A 16,571-nucleotide genomic window follows, 5' to 3' on the forward strand; every position below is an offset into this window, starting at 1 on the left:
TTTTGTATTTGACATACAAGTGGATGCACTCACTGTTTTAAGATTTTAGTTCAGTCAGATCGACTCAATGATTTAGATGAAATCAGATTCATGAGTATAAATTACTACTTTAATAGTGAACACAAAAATTCCAAACTCCTCTAATAACAAAACCAAAACACGGTGAGATATATTTAACGTAAAAAAAATATTTATTTGAAATCCCCCAGAGTTGACAGCACAAACTAAAAAAGAAAAAAAACATACATTTAAAAGAAACTAACAAACCGTCATGATTGTCTTCATCACATGCCATTGATTGATTTGACGTAAGAGAATATATACTTTATAAAATCTACATAATCGTCTGTGGTTGCAAGAAGCTAGACGACAGAATATAAATGCTGTTCCCAGATATCCAATGCAAATGTTACTTTGACCTGGATGATCAAATCTGCATTTCAGCATACAGTACTTATAATTCCACTGGCACCAGAAATAGCATTTTTTTTTTCCAAAGAAAAATAATATTAAAGATATTTCAGTGTTTTTGTCATCTTTTACCTTTGTGACCTTGAACCTATAAATGTTTTTAAGAGACTCTTCCCCCATATTTTTCTTATTAGTTTTTCATTGCTTCCACAAAAACCGAAGTAGATGTGAAAAACAAAAGGTTGCCACAAACTACTCAAATTTTCTCTGTTCTGACCTTTTTGAGTTTGTGATGTTCAATTCATTATCCGCAAACACTGTACGTACGATTGATCGATAAGATTTCTTCAAGACAAGGCACTTGAACATGTGCTATTTTTCGCCAGTACACAGTGTTCTCCAATCTAAAGTTGGGTAGAGGTACACAAAAAAAATAAAAAAAATCGCACGGCTGACCTTATTCTCAAGGTATGTGGATGAGCGCTGCTATTCATGGTAGCATTGAAAAGACAATCAAACAATAGCTCTGATTTTACGACATGAGACGAAACACCTAATTTCTTAACTTGGATTTCCATACAATATACTTAAAAAAAAATGGGGAAAACCCATTGACTAACTAGATGAAGAAACAATTTCTTGTCCTGGCAGTAATTTGTGTATCACCAGGCTCAAACAGTTACAAAAGCAGATGCTTGACTCTTACCTGAAGTAATTATATGAGAGGAACGCTAAAATAATATATACATACACAGAGAGAAGTGATGAATAATAAAGGACAGGTCAAAAGTGTGTGTGGGTGTATGTATGTGGTTCACCTGGCTGATCAACACACACTAATGTAAATGTGCCTGAACTTGACATGCCCCAGCAAGTGTAAGCCACAAAAATCACAGAAAGGTTTTGGAGGTGGTGTGTGTGTAGGTCGCTTTTTAACCAGGCCAGTTGCAGCGCGTTTTGTCACAGACAGCAGAAGCAGTGTGGAATCATGATTTCAATGGCTCCTTTTTTAGACTACAACTCGGTGTCCTTGTATTTCTGGGGGTTATAGTACCCTCTCTTGGTGTGGTCGGCCAATTGCCTGCGGTACTCGGCCTCGTCGGCTTCGTGGGCTCTGCTCTCCGAGTACTGCTGCCTGGATGGAGTCTGCGGCTCCGGGTTGGAGCTGGAACTGATGAAGGCGCAAACACGCACAGTGAGTCAGGAAGCTCTTCGGCTTCATCGGGCAAACGGAGGCTCTTTTTTTCTGACAACGGAGCGGCGCTCTCACCCTATTGGCTGAGGACGGTTGAGATTGGGTTTGGGCACTTTGACTGGGATTGCATAGATGTCCGGGTGCTTCTGGGCGATTTCCAACTGCGGGAAGAGAGGAACAAGGCCCAGATATGTCAGAATGACTTTAAGAAAAAAACTAAATAACTAGCAACTCTTCTGTATGAAGTCATCAAGGTTGCAGAAGTCTTCCCACCGATTTATTTCACTGCACGATCTGGATTTATCAAGCCTCCCATTGAATGATGATACTTTTTTAACCCAGCTGATGCACCAAATAGCTTCTCATTCAAGCACCGTTTTTGTAAGAGGACTACAGTGACAATATTTTCCCCTCAATCTGCACGAGCACAGAACAGTATGTTGGATGATAAAAGACGAAATAGCCTGTTGGTTGTTATATAACATTGAAGTCAATGTTATCACATGAATTGAATGAGTTGATTTAAATTGACTTAAATGCTTAGACCCTGAGATGTATCTTCCCTTGGATAGTTAGTTTCGGGGGCCGTGTTAAGAGTGCCTCGTTGTCGTGCCTGCAGTATATGAATGTTTCATTCCAAGAGTTGTGCAGAAGCAACACATACCCGAGCGTTTTCTGCCTCCTGCAATTCGAGGATCCTCTGAGCTCTGGCTAGGTGGTCCATCTTCTCAAAGGCTTTAATCTATGGAGAAATAAAATGTTGAAATTGCTTTTTTGTCGATAGTATTTGTATCACATCAAGTAAGACATCGCTGTAAAGCTCACAGCTGAATGAAACATCAGATTTCAAACAAGGAATAGTGGAATGGAAAACATTAAAGTGAAAGATGCTCCATTTTGAATTTGTGGGTGAACACAGACATTCAATTACCTGATCCCCCCTTTGCTGTGTCACATAAGAAGCCAAGAAAGTAGTGAGAGAAAACAGTGAAATAAAGAAGCATCAACATAAGCAAATCAAGCAGCAAACCCAGTTAGACAAAGCAAAGGGCTTCACAAATTGGACTAGTCAGTAACATCTGCAGAATATTCATCAGGTCTAAAAATAGACATGACTGAAACGGTGAGTAATAACAACCTTGCCCAGGAAGGATTTGTTGGCAGGGTCCTCCTCCTCCTTCTTCTCCAGGGTTTGCTCGTCTGACATCTGGCTGAGGCGGCCGACGGTGGGCTTCAGGGCCACTGGAGGGGGCAGCGGCTTGTTCCCACCCACTGCATCGCTGCTGACTGTGCTGCTGGAGTGTGAGTCATAGCTGCGTGATGAGTCAGTCCGAGTTTGAGTCTGAGCACGCACCTGTGGCAGGACACAGCCAGTGAGATTATCTAAAACCTTCACATTTTGATGAGGTCACTGAGAGGGTCATTTACTTAAGTGATCATTATGAACCTGACATTATTAACTACCGTATTTTCCGCACTATGAGGCGCACCGGATTATAAGGCGCACCTTCAATGAAAGGCCCATTTTAAAACTTTGTCCATATATAAGGCGCACCGGATTATAAAGCGCACCTTCAATGAATGGTCCATTTTAAAACTTTGCCCATATATAAGATATAGACATTTGGCCCGCGGGCCGGACTTTGGACACGCCTGCTGTAGTGGCTCAATATTGGTCCATATATAAGGCCCACCTGATTATAAGGCGCACTGTCGGCTTTTGAGAAAATTGAAGGTTTTTAGGTGCGCCTTATAGTGCGGAAAATACGGTAACTAATAAAAAAAAAAAAAAAAAAAAAAAAACAATTGCCAAGAATTGGTTAGCAAGTCTCATCACTGTTACTTGCTTCATGTCAAAAACATGCATGTTAGGTTCAATGAAGAATAAAATGTCCAGAGGTGAGAAAGATTAAACAACAATTCTAATTGAATCAAACGCCTATTGTGAATTTTGTCGTCTTGCTTTTTCTTCAAGTAGTTTCAGTTCAAGCGTAAAAATTATTCTGTCTGGTGTTTCTGAATTGCTTTATTTTGATTGGGTCAGGACAATAAGGATGAGAAAGACTCATTTCAGCATGTGAAAGGCATTCTGTTCTCACCTTCGGAGGTTCAGGGACAAAAGCAGGGGGAGGACTGGGCTCTCTATTCGACCTTTCTCTGCTGCCTGATCTTTTCATACGATTCCGGGGTTCAGGGTGGGGCTTCTACACACACAGACATGCAATCACACACGCGATACAGGAGGGTTGACAGGGTTGCACTGTAAATCAGTACTGGGTGGGTGTTGGGATTGTACTCATCTCACCTCGTCAGGCAGCACAGGTTCTGACGACCGACTGATGGCTGACACAGGCTGAGGTTCGTCCATTGGCTCGTCCAGCTCATTGTCGGTGTAAGTCCCGCCTTCATCAGCTGTGTCGTCGTAATCGCTGGTCAGACGGCTGTCCATGCTTAGGTAGTCTGCGCTCATCGCTGACAAGTAGGACATTCGGTCATCATGGAGATCTAGATCCTCCTCTGAACCATCCAACTGAGAACAGGAAGTGATACACAGTAAAGCCTCTGCATTTGTGGTTTGACATTTTCAAATTCACCTTTTTAGGGCATTTATTTTGGAAGCTATTTGCTATTGTTATGCAATAAAATGACTATCTTGCTGCCAAGAAACTAATTTGAGGAGCTTTATCTAGAGACAAGTTTTTTATGACATCTTGGTGCCAAGGAACAACTTTGACAAAAGTAGTGCTTTGCTACCATCTTGTGGCATCTACGGAAAATTCTAAATTGTTTTGACTGGGTGTCTATTGCGCATAGATTTTTGCTATTAGTGGCAAGACTCTGTCGCTATCCCCCATGAATATTAAGGGAACAAAAAATAATGTACATTTTTGGTAGGGTGTATTTCTCTGGTGCTTCCGCAAGTGACGATTTGTTTGTCTCCTTCTCATGTTCAGTGAGTTTTGTCTGTCTGTCTAGAGAGAGACAGAGAGCGAGAGCGATGTATAGATAGATGTAAATACTATACAATATAGAAAAAATGTGAATGTTGATTAACTTGTGATAATGTTAATTTTTTAAAGAGAATTAAATTATTAAAGGTAAAGTCAAGTCCCAATGATCGTCACACACACACATCTGGGTGCGGTGAAATTTGTCCTCTGCATTTAACCCATCCCCGTGTGATTTTGATCCATCCCCTGGGGGAGAGGGGAGCAGTGAGCAGCAGCGGTGCCACGCTCGGGAATCATTTGGTGATCTAACCCCCCAATTCCATCCAATTTAATTAATTTGAATTAATTGTCACATACGGCAGAGCGTTGGTTAGCACATCCGCCACAGTTCAGAGGGTGCGAGTTCAATTCCACCTCTGGCCCTCCCTGTGTGGAGTTAGCATGTTCTGCCTGAGTCCGGGCCCTCCCGGTTTCCTCCCACATCCCAAAAACATGATTGGTAGGCTGATTGAGCACTCCAAATTGCCCGTAGGTGTGAGTGAGAGTGCGGATGAGTTTTCCGTCTCTGTGTGCCCTGCGATTGGCTGGCAACCGGTTCAGGGTGTCCCCCGCCTACTGCTCGATGACTGCTGGGATAGGCTCCAGCATGCCTGCGATCCCCGTGGGGACAGGCGGTGCAGAAAATAGATGGATGGATTTTCAATACACACCAGTATCAGTTTATCAAAATGATACAACTGTGAAGATGACTTAATTTCGAATGCAATGTTTAGCCAGACCATTCCAGTTCCTCAAGTGACCCCCAATTTCTAAATTTATATTCACCAGACAATGCAACATTAAATGAAATACTGTACAGGTTTGGAAAAATGCTGTCAGACTCACCTTGCCCTCGCACACCCACACAGCTCTGTCTTGCTGCTCCCGAATTGAATCTTTCACGCTGCCATACCACGCATCGTTGGCCGAGTTGAGGTCGATTGCGTCTGAATGGGATAAGAATTTGTTTGTTCTTGTGGGCATTATTTAGACATTACATGATTTTTTTCTGATTACAGCTGTAATAATTAGGTGTGCTTGAGTTCATCCAAATTACTAGAATAAGTAGAAAAGTAACACAACATACCAGTGAAAAGGTGTGAGTATGTCTTTCTCAGCTTAATGGCCTGCTCATAAAGTTTGCGTGCACTGCGGGTGGATCCAGGCAAAAGGCGGTTCCTCATGGTCTTGACTCCTTGCTTGCTGTCTGGATTCAGGAAAATGACGATGGGATACCACTGGGTGTAATTCAAGGTGTCGACAGCTTTGGGAGTCACATCCAGCAGCGCGTGACAGTTCTTAGGGACAAAGGTTTCAATGTTAGTCCAAGGTGAATCAACATGCTAAAGCAGCATTTTCTCAAAAACCATACCTGTTCAATAATTTGGCGAATTGTGTTAAGTCGCACAACTCCAGATGATTTCTCGCTTCCTGCATCCTTTGGCTCGGTTTCTTTTAACAGGAAATATCACAGAATTCAAAAAAGGAGAATGGGGTGTCTTAATGTACTCTTTTCTCTAACTGAGATGCACAGGGTCTGTCCCAGCACATAAAATGTAAACACTTACTAGCAACGATGAACTCATTAGGCATGTCGTTAGCTAGTTTTTCATTCACAGCGTCAGAGATGGGCCCAAATATGACCACGGGTCTCCTGAAGCCAGCTGAAAAACAATAAGTAGCCATTGGTCAGCAAATTCCAAGCAGGAATTCCTCTAGCTCAAAGTTCGGGCACCTTCACGCAGGACAACTCTTTCATAGGCTGGAAATCGTGTAGTGACTGGCGCTGCACTCAGATCCTCTCGACTCTTGCGAAGATCTTTTTTCTTAGCTGCTCTTTGTCCTCGAAGCCTCCAGAAGTCTCCTCTGTCGTTACCTGATGCAGCTCGTGCAGCATTCTGGACGTTAGACATTTGCTCGGCTCTAGGATGTCAAACAAAAGCGCTTTAGCCGCCTCCATTTTTTGGGGGTGGACAAATGTTTCATGTTTCCAGCTGACACGTGAACAAATGGTGCTTCAACCTTATTAAAGGCCAGCTGCTCCAAAGAGAATGAATGATAACGTTTTCTACCTTCCACAAGACTACACAAACCTGCTTTTATTGGGAATGATGCCCTTCTCCAGCAACTGGTTTTCTTTGTTTGTACGGACCGCCAGCCAGTTTCCCAGCTTGCCATCGTAGAGTGTGTCAGTAACTTTGAAGATTTCGCCTCTGGTGAAAGGGAGACTCTGAGGAGCCTCTTTCTCATACTCAAAATGGGTCCTAATGAAAAAGGAGTCACCTCTGCCAGATGCTAAAATGTCTTTATATACTGAAGAAGAAAAAAAAAGCAAATGGAGAGAATGTTATTTTGATCTTAGGCATAGATGGCAAAGATTTAAAACCCTAAACTGCCATTAAATAAATAGCATCTTTGTACATTTTTGAAAAACCTCTCCTCAATGATTATCTGCCAAGACCTTAGAGTAGAGATATTTGACATACAGGTAGGCAATACCTTCTGGTTTGCTCTGTGCAAGAATGGTCACATCCTCTCCTTTGGGAATCTCCAGGAGATAAAGCACTGCATCCTCACGGACCATACCCCTAAAGTCTACGTTATTCACCTGTAACACCAATGACGCTTAATTCTAACGTTGCTTTTTACTGATTCAGCAATAAATTATGATGTCATTTTAACATATTAATGATGTTATGCTTGATTCTTTTTCAGATATTGATAGTCTATTGCGTGATCTTAAAAAAGCAAATGTCACCTTCACAAGCTGATCCCCAGTACGAAGACCTTCCTGTTCAGCTGCACTATCTTCTTGAACTCCCGCAATAAAGATACCGACATCATTCCCTCCTGCAAGTCTCATACCAACACTTTCTCCTTTCTGAAAACGGACCATCAATGTGTTTGGCCTGGAAAATGGAAACAAGAAATGATCTAAAATAGAACTTATGAAAGAGTTGAAATGTGACCCAAATATCAAGAATATCAGATACTGACCCGTATACTTCCTGGTCGTCGGTGCTTGGCTTCAGTGGAACTTTGGGAGGAGCGTGAAGCTTTGGGCCAACTGCAATTTCTTTGAATCACAACAATACACATAAATTATGTGTGAAACTTTGTATTTTGAATGTTGGGAAGTTAAAAAAAAAAAAGTTTACTTGGTGGGGTTTGTGGACGAGACTCCTCTCTCTCAGGAGGCGGCGGGGGGGTGTCTTCCACAGCTCGCTCAAGACCTTTGAATGGGGTTGGCATAGCACCCATTTTGGCCAGCCTATTAGGTGGATCCTCTCTAGTAACAAAAAAAATTCAAATTATTCGCCATACTGGTTTACAGGTGATAGAAAGCCCACGTTTATCAACACAGCAAAGTCATACTGTCACATAGTCGTTTTAGGGAATATGGTCTCTAGAATTATTATTGCCCCAGAAAAACCTTTGTGTTGTATTTGACTCGAATTACCAAAGGAGAGCAAGACTTTTCTGACAGTGAGATACTGAACCTTGGTTTCTCTCGAAGCCGCTCATTGGATGAGTGCGAAGACAGGTCCGAATGATGGCCTCGTCTTTCATCTTGTGGCGAGTAGGAGCGATATGACTCGATCTCAGAAATATCTGCAACATATAGACGTACACAACTTGACAACTCTAGTGAGAACGAGATGTTGAGAGCCTTCAGTCAAAAAATTTATCTTATGACAGAAAACAGAGAAAACAAAAACGTTTTATTTAAAACAACGTAAGTCAGGCATGCAAGACAAAAACAAAATACTGCTTGCTGGTTGAAGATTGAGTTTAAGTTCTCAAATTACAGATATTGTAAAGGTGTTTAATTATGATAAAAATGTTATTGCAAATATAAAAAGAGATCTGATTGTATTTCAGAGGTTAACACAGAGGTGCACCGCTACTCCATTAGTGGATGTACTTACAATGATTTGATTTTAGGATCTAAAAATCACTACACACACACCAAAAGGCCCTATTGATTTTCCAAGCAAGGAACCACATGGTGTGAACCCTCACATGATGAAATTCTGTCATATCCAACAGCAGGATTATGGTGGTGGATTAATTCACCCTGCCAAAGGCGGGTGAGAACCTTCACATACACACAAACACAGTCACACACAGTCCCAAAAACAGACAAAGTGGGTCACAGGTCCTCTGGCTATTCCACCCTCCCCGCAGATGTTTGGTGAGCAAAAACATCCATTCACACCACTTATCTAGGTTGGATTGAACCAATCACAGCACAATTCCAGGTCACGTGACGTTTCAACAAGGTATAAGAGAGATTTCTCACAAAGGTGAGGATATAATGAGAATTGTTTGGCTCCTTTTGTTAGCTCATAGTGTGAGGTTTTGCTTTGTGAAAACTGAGAAGGTAAATAATACTATACAGTAAACTGATGTGAAGTAAAATTTTTATTCAATGATGGGGAAAAACACCATTACACGAATGCACAGATGCAACATTCCACATTTGATTGTCATGTAGTTGATATGTTGAAGGGGTTGGGTTATACATGGCGATGACAGCCACGTTTGTTCTACACTGGATAGGACCTGCTGCTTTTCAGTTTCAAGTATCTCTCACCATCAAGCTCTGAGTCGCTGTCGACCATCGGGGGGACTCGGATCAGCACTTGCTGCCTGTCTCTCTGGACCACCAGCTGCAGCTTCCCACGAGACTTCTCGATCAGCCTCCCTGCGTCGCTGAGAGACAGGTTTTCAGTCGCTGTTCCGTTGATCTGACATTGGAAATGAGAATCACACACTTATTACGACACCAGTTACTTTTTGCCCCCTCTCATTTGTAGTGTCCTTGGGTGTCCTATATATAAAAGGCAATCATGATAATAATTATCTGCAGTGAAAGTAGGGAGCAGGTGGAGGGAAATTTAGAGAGGTGGAGAGGAGAGGAATGAAGATAAGCCAAAAGAAGACAGAATACATCTGCGTAAATGAGAGGGATTCAAGTGGAATGGTGAGGCTACAGGGAGTAGAGACACTTAGGGTCAACAGTCCAGAATAACGGAGAGTATGGAAAAGAGGTGAAGAAGCGCATCCAAGCAGGGTGGAACGGGTGGAGAAAAGTGGCTGGGGTGATGTGTGATAAAAGAGTATCAGCAAAAATGAAGGGAAAGGTGTGTAGGTCAGTGGTGAGACCAGCGATGCAGTATGGTTTTAGAGACAGTGGCACTGGGGAAAAGACAGAAGGCAGAGCTGGAGGTGGCAGAGATGAAGATGCTGAGGTTCTCTTTGGGAGTGACACGGTTGGATAAGATCAGGAACGAGTGCATCAGAGGGACAGCGCATGTTAGGTGTTTCGTAGATAAAGCCAAAGAGGTCAGACTGAGATGGTTCGGACATGTTCAGTTGAGGGATAGTGAATATATTGGTAGAAGGAGGCTGAGGATGGAACCACCAGGCAGGGGGTCAAAAGGAAAACCAAAGAGGAGTTTTATGGCTGGAGTGAAAGAGGACATGAAGTTAGTTGGGGTCGGAGAAGAGGATTCATAGGATACGGTGAGATGGAAACAGATGGTTCGCTGTGGCGACACCTGAGGGGAAAAGCCGAAAGGATAAGAAGATGAAGATGCGAAGAGTCTGTGGCTTGAAATGGGACTTTGAAATAGGAGAAATGCTTTCGCACCTTGAGAATTATGTCCCCCTCTTGAAGGTTCCCATCTCTGCTGGCAAGCCCTGTGCTGGTCATCTCTTTGATAAAGAGCTGACTGCCCAGTCGAAGGCCATACTCTGGAATACAAAATAACAAGCATGGCTGTGAAATACAATTAAAAAAATACACGTCAAGCCCTGCATAGAGCATACATTACAAAAAGGCAATAAAGAGGTATCTTTGCGTCTCACCTTCGTTAGGCCGATTCTTCAGCAGCAGAACATTCAGAGGTTTCTCCAGTGGCTCCAGTTCACGAGCAGGACGTGGCATAGGGATGGGCATGGCGGCAGGTGACGGTGAACGCTCCAACCGATCCCTGCTAGCCCCTTTCTTAATAGGCTCATCATATTTCCTCGAGTCACTCGGATTTCGTTCTCGTCCTCGCTCGAAGCTGTGGTTACGTCCGTGGTTGCGTCCCGGGCTATGACTGTCCCGTCTGTAACGCTGCTCAGGGCTGTTTGTGCGGTCTAGTGCACGGTCGCTACGATAGCGTCGATCTGGGCTATAGTCACGGTCGAGAGCTCGCTCACTCCGGTAGCGCCGATCAGGACTGTGGTCTCGGTCTAAAGTGCGCTCGCTCCGGTACCTTTTGTCCGGGCTATAGTCACGGTTGAGTGTGTGATCGCTCCTATGATGGCGGTCGGGGCTACGTTCTCTGTCCAAGGTGCGACCTCTGCTACCGTCTCTCCTGTATTGCTGGTCGGGACTCCGGTCTCTGTCTGTACTCCTGCCCCGTTCTCGTCGGTCATAGTTCCTGTCATAATCACGCTCACGGGTTTGGTAGCCAGAATCCATATAGCCACCTTGCTCCCTCTCCAGGCTGTGGTCCTGCCTGTTACTATACACACTGCGGCCGTCCTGGTCGTAGTTGTAATCTTCAGCGTAATCATTGTTGAAAACTCTATCATCAGGTGATGCAGGACGATTCAGGAGATTTACAGGAACCTTTCTTGGTCTCTTAACGATCTGTAAGTTCACACAAAAGTACAACAATTTTTCCTTAATCAACTAACAATTCTGTTCGGAAATGTCACAGTCACAAGGTATATAAATCAGGAGGGGGTATTTATGTCCAGAATGGGAAATGAAACGGTTTTCTGGTAACTGAGAAACGGTAACACAATTTCAGTCGCTTGATATTTCTTTTTCAACATTGAGGTTATTCTTTTCAGTATGGCAAAATACAATATACTACTATACATGAGTTTTCTTTATTCTTAACTTTTACGAAGATGAGCTGTGATTTGGAAACAATCGGAAAATGAGGGTATGTGACAATGCGATGGCCTGGTTCAGAACCTTTGTTCTAGTTTGTGTATACAGCAGATATTAAATGGAGCCTTTGTTGTTGACCTTTTCTTTGAGAACTGTTGACGCGATTGTAAATTGGTCCAAAACGCCTGGCAGATGAGACAGGTAAATTTCTCAGGAATGTTCAAATAAGCTTTGCTCTGAATTGCTGTTACTTTTTCCTTTGATACAATTACATACAATACAATTAACAAACTACACAAATATCAAGTCCCAGATCAAATGTTATGCATATAACAGTGTGGGAAAAGGTATTTTGATTGCATGGTTCCTTTAAGATAAAATTCAAGGCAGAGAATTGAGGCATAAATATACAAAAAAAAAAACAGCTTCACTTACGATTTTCGCAACTTTTCCACACTTTCTGAGGGTTTGCACGGCGAAGGAATGAATGACCCCATCCATGGGAATAGCATTCACCTGCACCACTCGGTCATTCTCACTAAACATAATAGAGATGAAACATGAGTGAAACTCATGAAGTATATTATTTTATGTGCGAGTTGTGCAAAATGGTTCGTCAATTTCAATAACAAACAACAAAAGGATGATAGAGAAGCCAAGTTGAGTAATACCATCTGCTTTTCAAACAAATTACTCATCAACGTGATCAAAATGGAGGATCCGGCATGTCTGTGCCTGTTCCTGCTGTGAACCATTAGATTGGTGTCTCTGAGTGAGGAAGTGGGACACGCTTATAGATTGTTTTTGTGACAATCGATAATGCCCTTGACTGATGACACATACCATGGTAAGAATCCAGAGAGCAGGCAGCTGTTGATAAAAGTACTACTACTCTTTGTAATGCAAATATTTTGGACAGCTACTGGTGATTACCGTAATTTTCGGACTATAAGTCGCACCGGAGTATAAGTCGCACCAGCCATAAAATGCCCAAAAAAGTGAAAAAAAACCATATATATGTATATAAATCGCTCCTGAGTATAAGTCGCCCCCCCACCCAAACTATGAAAAAAAACCGCGACTTATAGTCCGAAAATTACGGTAAATAAATGAGCTGTTGGGTAACTGATGACTCTACAACTACAACGTTTGGATAATGTAGTATAACGCACGCTTTAAGGAATGAAATAGCAATACACACAACAACAAGCCGTCAGCTGGTCCTCCCTGGAGGACGTCAGACACCACTATGGATGTCTCACCACTCTCCTCATTTGGATTGTCTCGCCCTCCTGATACAGCGATGCCGAAGCCCATCTTTGGATCCTGAGACACAAGAAAATCAAACCTGATAATCTGGCTGAAGTCAGATCTATTTTATTTGCATTCCTGCATGTGTGAGGGAGTCAGAGTGAGAGAAAAAAAAACTGTTGAATAATCCTTGTGGTGTGTGTCAGCTCCCGCTGTATTATTGTAGCTGTATTTGATTGTGATAGATGTTAAAAGGGATTTTTGTCCATGTGTCGTATTTTTCAGACTAAAAGTCGCTCCGGAATATACATCGCATTAGCCATAAAATGCACAATAAAGTGAAAAAAAAAAACCATATAAGTCACACCGGAGTATAAATCGCATTTTGGGGGAAATTTATTCGACAAAATCCAACACCAAGAACAGACACGAACGAGCAACAACAGGCTAAACGATGTGGTATACTAACGTGACACAAATAACTACATCGCGGATTTTTGAATTTTGAACATTTGTGAATAATTTCACATATAAGTCGCTCCTGAGTATAAGTCGCCCCCCCAACCAAAACTATGAAAAAAAAAACGTGATTTATAGTCCGAAAAATACGGGAATTACATTCACAAGCACTACAGCCACATATGCACTTCAGAGCTCTTGTTTTCATTGTAATTGTGTTTCGTGCATTTGTGATTAAAAGCCGTGCTAATCTGAAGACTCATGACGTTACCAAGTGCTTAACGAAAGGTGAAACATGTCCAAAAGGTGTGAACAAACCGACCCAGTAAAAGCCTTTCGCCGTGTTGCGGCTTTCAGTCTACCTGCCACTGTTCCAGATTGCACTGATGAGATTAGTTCAGAGATTTGACAAACCCTTTCGCTTTATCCCTTCCATCTGTACATAAAAAACACTATTCATTCAATCCCCTCTATCTTGAGCAGATGGCCAATGCTGACAGTGGGAGTGTGGAAGTGAACACGCTTCTATTTGCTGATAAAGTACAGCACATTTAAACATTAGATACATTTGTCGTGATGCACGAAGTCGGATTTAGAATCGTGAAATACATTTTAAAGGCATACAAGTGTGCTTTCTGTGGGTGTGCTATAATCTGTGTCCAGTCGAACATGACATATTGGTATATTCACCATGAGCGGTCTTACAGGGTGGCAAGAGGTGGGAGCTGCCATCTCTGCTAAATGCCTAGCAATCCCAATTGCCAATCTTACTGCTGGCAATGAATATATTGAAGCTAAATTCATAATTGTTTTATAAATGTTTTGGATATTATGTTTTAATGACCACTTAGATGTCAACATTAAGATACATACATATGATATTCACGTGACATGAAAATAAAGCTTACCAGAGAACGCAGAAGAACTTTACCGTTTAAGCTTGCTATTGTTTAATAGGATTCACAGCATGTAGACTTGGATGATTCCCCAAAGAGACTTATTCTAACACATGGCAGAAGAGAATAAAAGAAGGTGTAGGGAGCTGCATGGACAGATGGATGTGAATGGTTTTAGATCTGGAGGTCAAATGCCTGTAATAGAGGACTTTTTTTCAACCCACTAAATCTGCTTTTCTGGTTAAAATGGACCATAGCACAAGACAATAGGCTCATCATGAGGATTAACCAAGATCAACTCTCTGCTCTCGCAGTACAGAAAACAATTGACACACTGACCTTGTGGAATGTTAATTGCTTGCTGGAGAAATGTCTGAGTCAAACATCAAACACAGTGCTCACACTACTCTTACAACACATATTTGGAATGTGATATAAAAACATCTACCATACACTTTTTATTATGTACAGTCATCCCTTGCTATGTCACGGACTCACTGCTTCACAGATTTTTTTCACAGTGCATTGGCTTCAGATGACTACAGAGCAGAGTCAGGCTGCAGAGGCGCACTATATAGTACCTACTGATGATTAAAATACTTATTTTACTGTAGTTATCTGGAAAAAAATATTTACTTCTCTTTGTTAAACAAATGCTTGGGCCTGAAAACAAGTTTAGTCCTTTGGTCTCAATGTTATACCAGTATAATAATGGTAAAGGTTTCGACTTCACGGATATCACCTATCACGGTTTTTTTTCGGAACGTAACCCCAGCGAAAAATGAGGGATTACTGCAAAGTTATTTTGATGTGTGGAATAAAGAGGTAGCTCTGTTGCAACGCAAATTCACAAAATTTTTATTCATGGAGTACCTTAAAATCAATGGTAGCTTAAACTAAACGCGGCACATAATCAAATAAAAAAACAATAGGGCTGCAGCTATCAAATATATATTTTTTAGAATCGGTTATTCTTAAGATTATTCCATCATATGGGTAATAATAAAATGACTTTGCAATATTAATTAATAACATTTGCATTTGAGGTGCAGGTATTGTTCTATTTTAGGGTCACTATCTTCATGTTTCACCTGTAACATTTAGTGTACTGTAAGGCTTTAAATAGAGGGCCTGGCCTTGAGAGTGACGTGAATGTTGGGGAATGAGAGCAAAATGTTGTTGGGTGACTGCGTGGAGTGTAGCATTTGGCAGTTTGTGGGGGAAAAAAAATAAAAACATTTAAAACATTTGCTTTCTTACTATTTGTTCAATAAATTGACTGAAAGCACAGAGAGGGCTTTTCCTATCCTTGACCATTTGTGGGGGCAGCACAATACCTTCTATTTAGCACTGGTAGGCTGAAGGAAATTAGCTAAGCTAACTAGGAAACGATGGGGATCATAGATGTAGTTGTAGTATACAGTAATCCCTCGTTTATCGCGGATAATTGGTTCCAAAAACCACCCGCGATAAGTGAAATCCGCGAAGTACTGTACAACAAGAAGTACTGGGCAGGCTAACGAGTTAGTGGAAAGATGCTAGTTCGCGATCGTGCTAACAAGGCGAAAACGGACTTCTAAAGGAATGTAAACGAACATTTGGAGCAATACTACATTGTCCTAAAGGTTAGACACGTTTCCTCAATTTAGAAGTTTTATTTTGACTTTTAAATGTTTTTTTAATTTGGAAAAAAAAAATCTGCGATGTAGTGAAGCCGCGATAAACGAAACGCGAAGTAGCGAGGGATCACTACATTATAGGGTCTCAAGGCAAGTGTAAATTTACGACAAACTTGCACATTCATTGCCATTGAATCAACTTATGTCGACATGCAGTGGTGCATGCGACTGCAGTAATATCACTTCATGTGGAAAAATGATCCCTGCCAAGCTTCGAGGCAGAAATTGAAGGAAACAAGCTCAATCATTTTTTTTCCATTACCGTATATTGTTATTGAGATATCATTGGATCTAAATTGGGATGCAAAATATTTTCAACATCACACAGCACTAAGATTGTCTTTAATAATAATAATATAAAAAATCCCAATAGGAGATATAACGGGAAAAAATGGGTCTGTTGAACATTTACACAAAAATCCCCAGGGACACGGTCATGACTCAGACGTTCAGTGCTGATCTAAAAATAGTATATTTGCAGTGTCTATAATTTGTCATTTAAACAGCACAACTACTTACATCATGAATTAACCTTACCACTTCAAAATTAATATAGAAAAAACATTTGAACTTTGAGCAATACCAAAGGAATTTAATTACAGTATTTGTGTTGTAGTAAAATGAAAACCTGAAGTGTATCAACTATTCAAAAGTCAAAAAGTCACTAACACCTTGGTGTTTATATTATGTTTATCTATGCATTATGATTTTGACACAGATGTTGAAACAGCTGGTGTCTTAGTTTGCCTTTTGACTCATCTTCAGTGATAGAACTGAAAAAAGAAAAAAATC

The 16,571-nt window shown here is 41.4% G+C and overlaps 3 protein-coding genes across 9 annotated transcripts in view; 1 reads left to right on the forward strand and 2 right to left on the reverse strand.

The window, feature by feature from the left end:
* The window catches only part of LOC119131662 (lymphocyte antigen 75-like), a 1,013,224-nt gene that overhangs the window by 217,862 nt on the left and 778,791 nt on the right, over positions 1 to 16,571 (reverse strand). The gene's annotated exons all lie outside the window — the stretch shown is intronic.
* Positions 1 to 16,571, forward strand: part of LOC119131727 (C-type mannose receptor 2-like) — a 399,366-nt gene that overhangs the window by 52,659 nt on the left and 330,136 nt on the right. The gene's annotated exons all lie outside the window — the stretch shown is intronic.
* Positions 169 to 16,571, reverse strand: part of tjp2a (tight junction protein 2a (zona occludens 2)) — a 29,462-nt gene continuing 13,059 nt past the window's right edge. For 4 of the 5 annotated variants that reach the window (XM_037266337.1, XM_037266333.1, XM_037266336.1 and 1 more), the window contains 23 exons: positions 12,696 to 12,820; positions 11,930 to 12,032; positions 10,471 to 11,245; positions 10,253 to 10,356; positions 9,194 to 9,347; positions 8,097 to 8,208; positions 7,755 to 7,885; positions 7,594 to 7,672; positions 7,355 to 7,505; positions 7,096 to 7,204; positions 6,690 to 6,909; positions 6,332 to 6,519; positions 6,165 to 6,260; positions 5,969 to 6,048; positions 5,684 to 5,894; positions 5,443 to 5,543; positions 3,912 to 4,136; positions 3,706 to 3,810; positions 2,745 to 2,960; positions 2,538 to 2,552; positions 2,271 to 2,348; positions 1,682 to 1,767; positions 169 to 1,582 (listed from right to left, as the gene is read on the reverse strand). In XM_037266337.1, the coding sequence (XP_037122232.1) occupies positions 1,426 to 1,582; positions 1,682 to 1,767; positions 2,271 to 2,348; positions 2,538 to 2,552; positions 2,745 to 2,960; positions 3,706 to 3,810; positions 3,912 to 4,136; positions 5,443 to 5,543; positions 5,684 to 5,894; positions 5,969 to 6,048; positions 6,165 to 6,260; positions 6,332 to 6,519; positions 6,690 to 6,909; positions 7,096 to 7,204; positions 7,355 to 7,505; positions 7,594 to 7,672; positions 7,755 to 7,885; positions 8,097 to 8,208; positions 9,194 to 9,347; positions 10,253 to 10,356; positions 10,471 to 11,245; positions 11,930 to 12,032; positions 12,696 to 12,820 (3,621 nt within the window). In that variant the 3' untranslated portion in view covers positions 169 to 1,425. The remainder of the gene's footprint in view (positions 1,583 to 1,681; positions 1,768 to 2,270; positions 2,349 to 2,537; positions 2,553 to 2,744; positions 2,961 to 3,705; positions 3,811 to 3,911; positions 4,137 to 5,442; positions 5,544 to 5,683; positions 5,895 to 5,968; positions 6,049 to 6,164; positions 6,261 to 6,331; positions 6,520 to 6,689; positions 6,910 to 7,095; positions 7,205 to 7,354; positions 7,506 to 7,593; positions 7,673 to 7,754; positions 7,886 to 8,096; positions 8,209 to 9,193; positions 9,348 to 10,252; positions 10,357 to 10,470; positions 11,246 to 11,929; positions 12,033 to 12,695; positions 12,821 to 16,571) is intronic. The other variant, XM_037266334.1, reaches the window with a different exon arrangement.

Source organism: Syngnathus acus, chromosome 12 (assembly GCF_901709675.1).
Source record: "Syngnathus acus chromosome 12, fSynAcu1.2, whole genome shotgun sequence".
In the NCBI taxonomy this organism is placed as follows: Eukaryota; Metazoa; Chordata; class Actinopteri; order Syngnathiformes; family Syngnathidae; genus Syngnathus; species Syngnathus acus.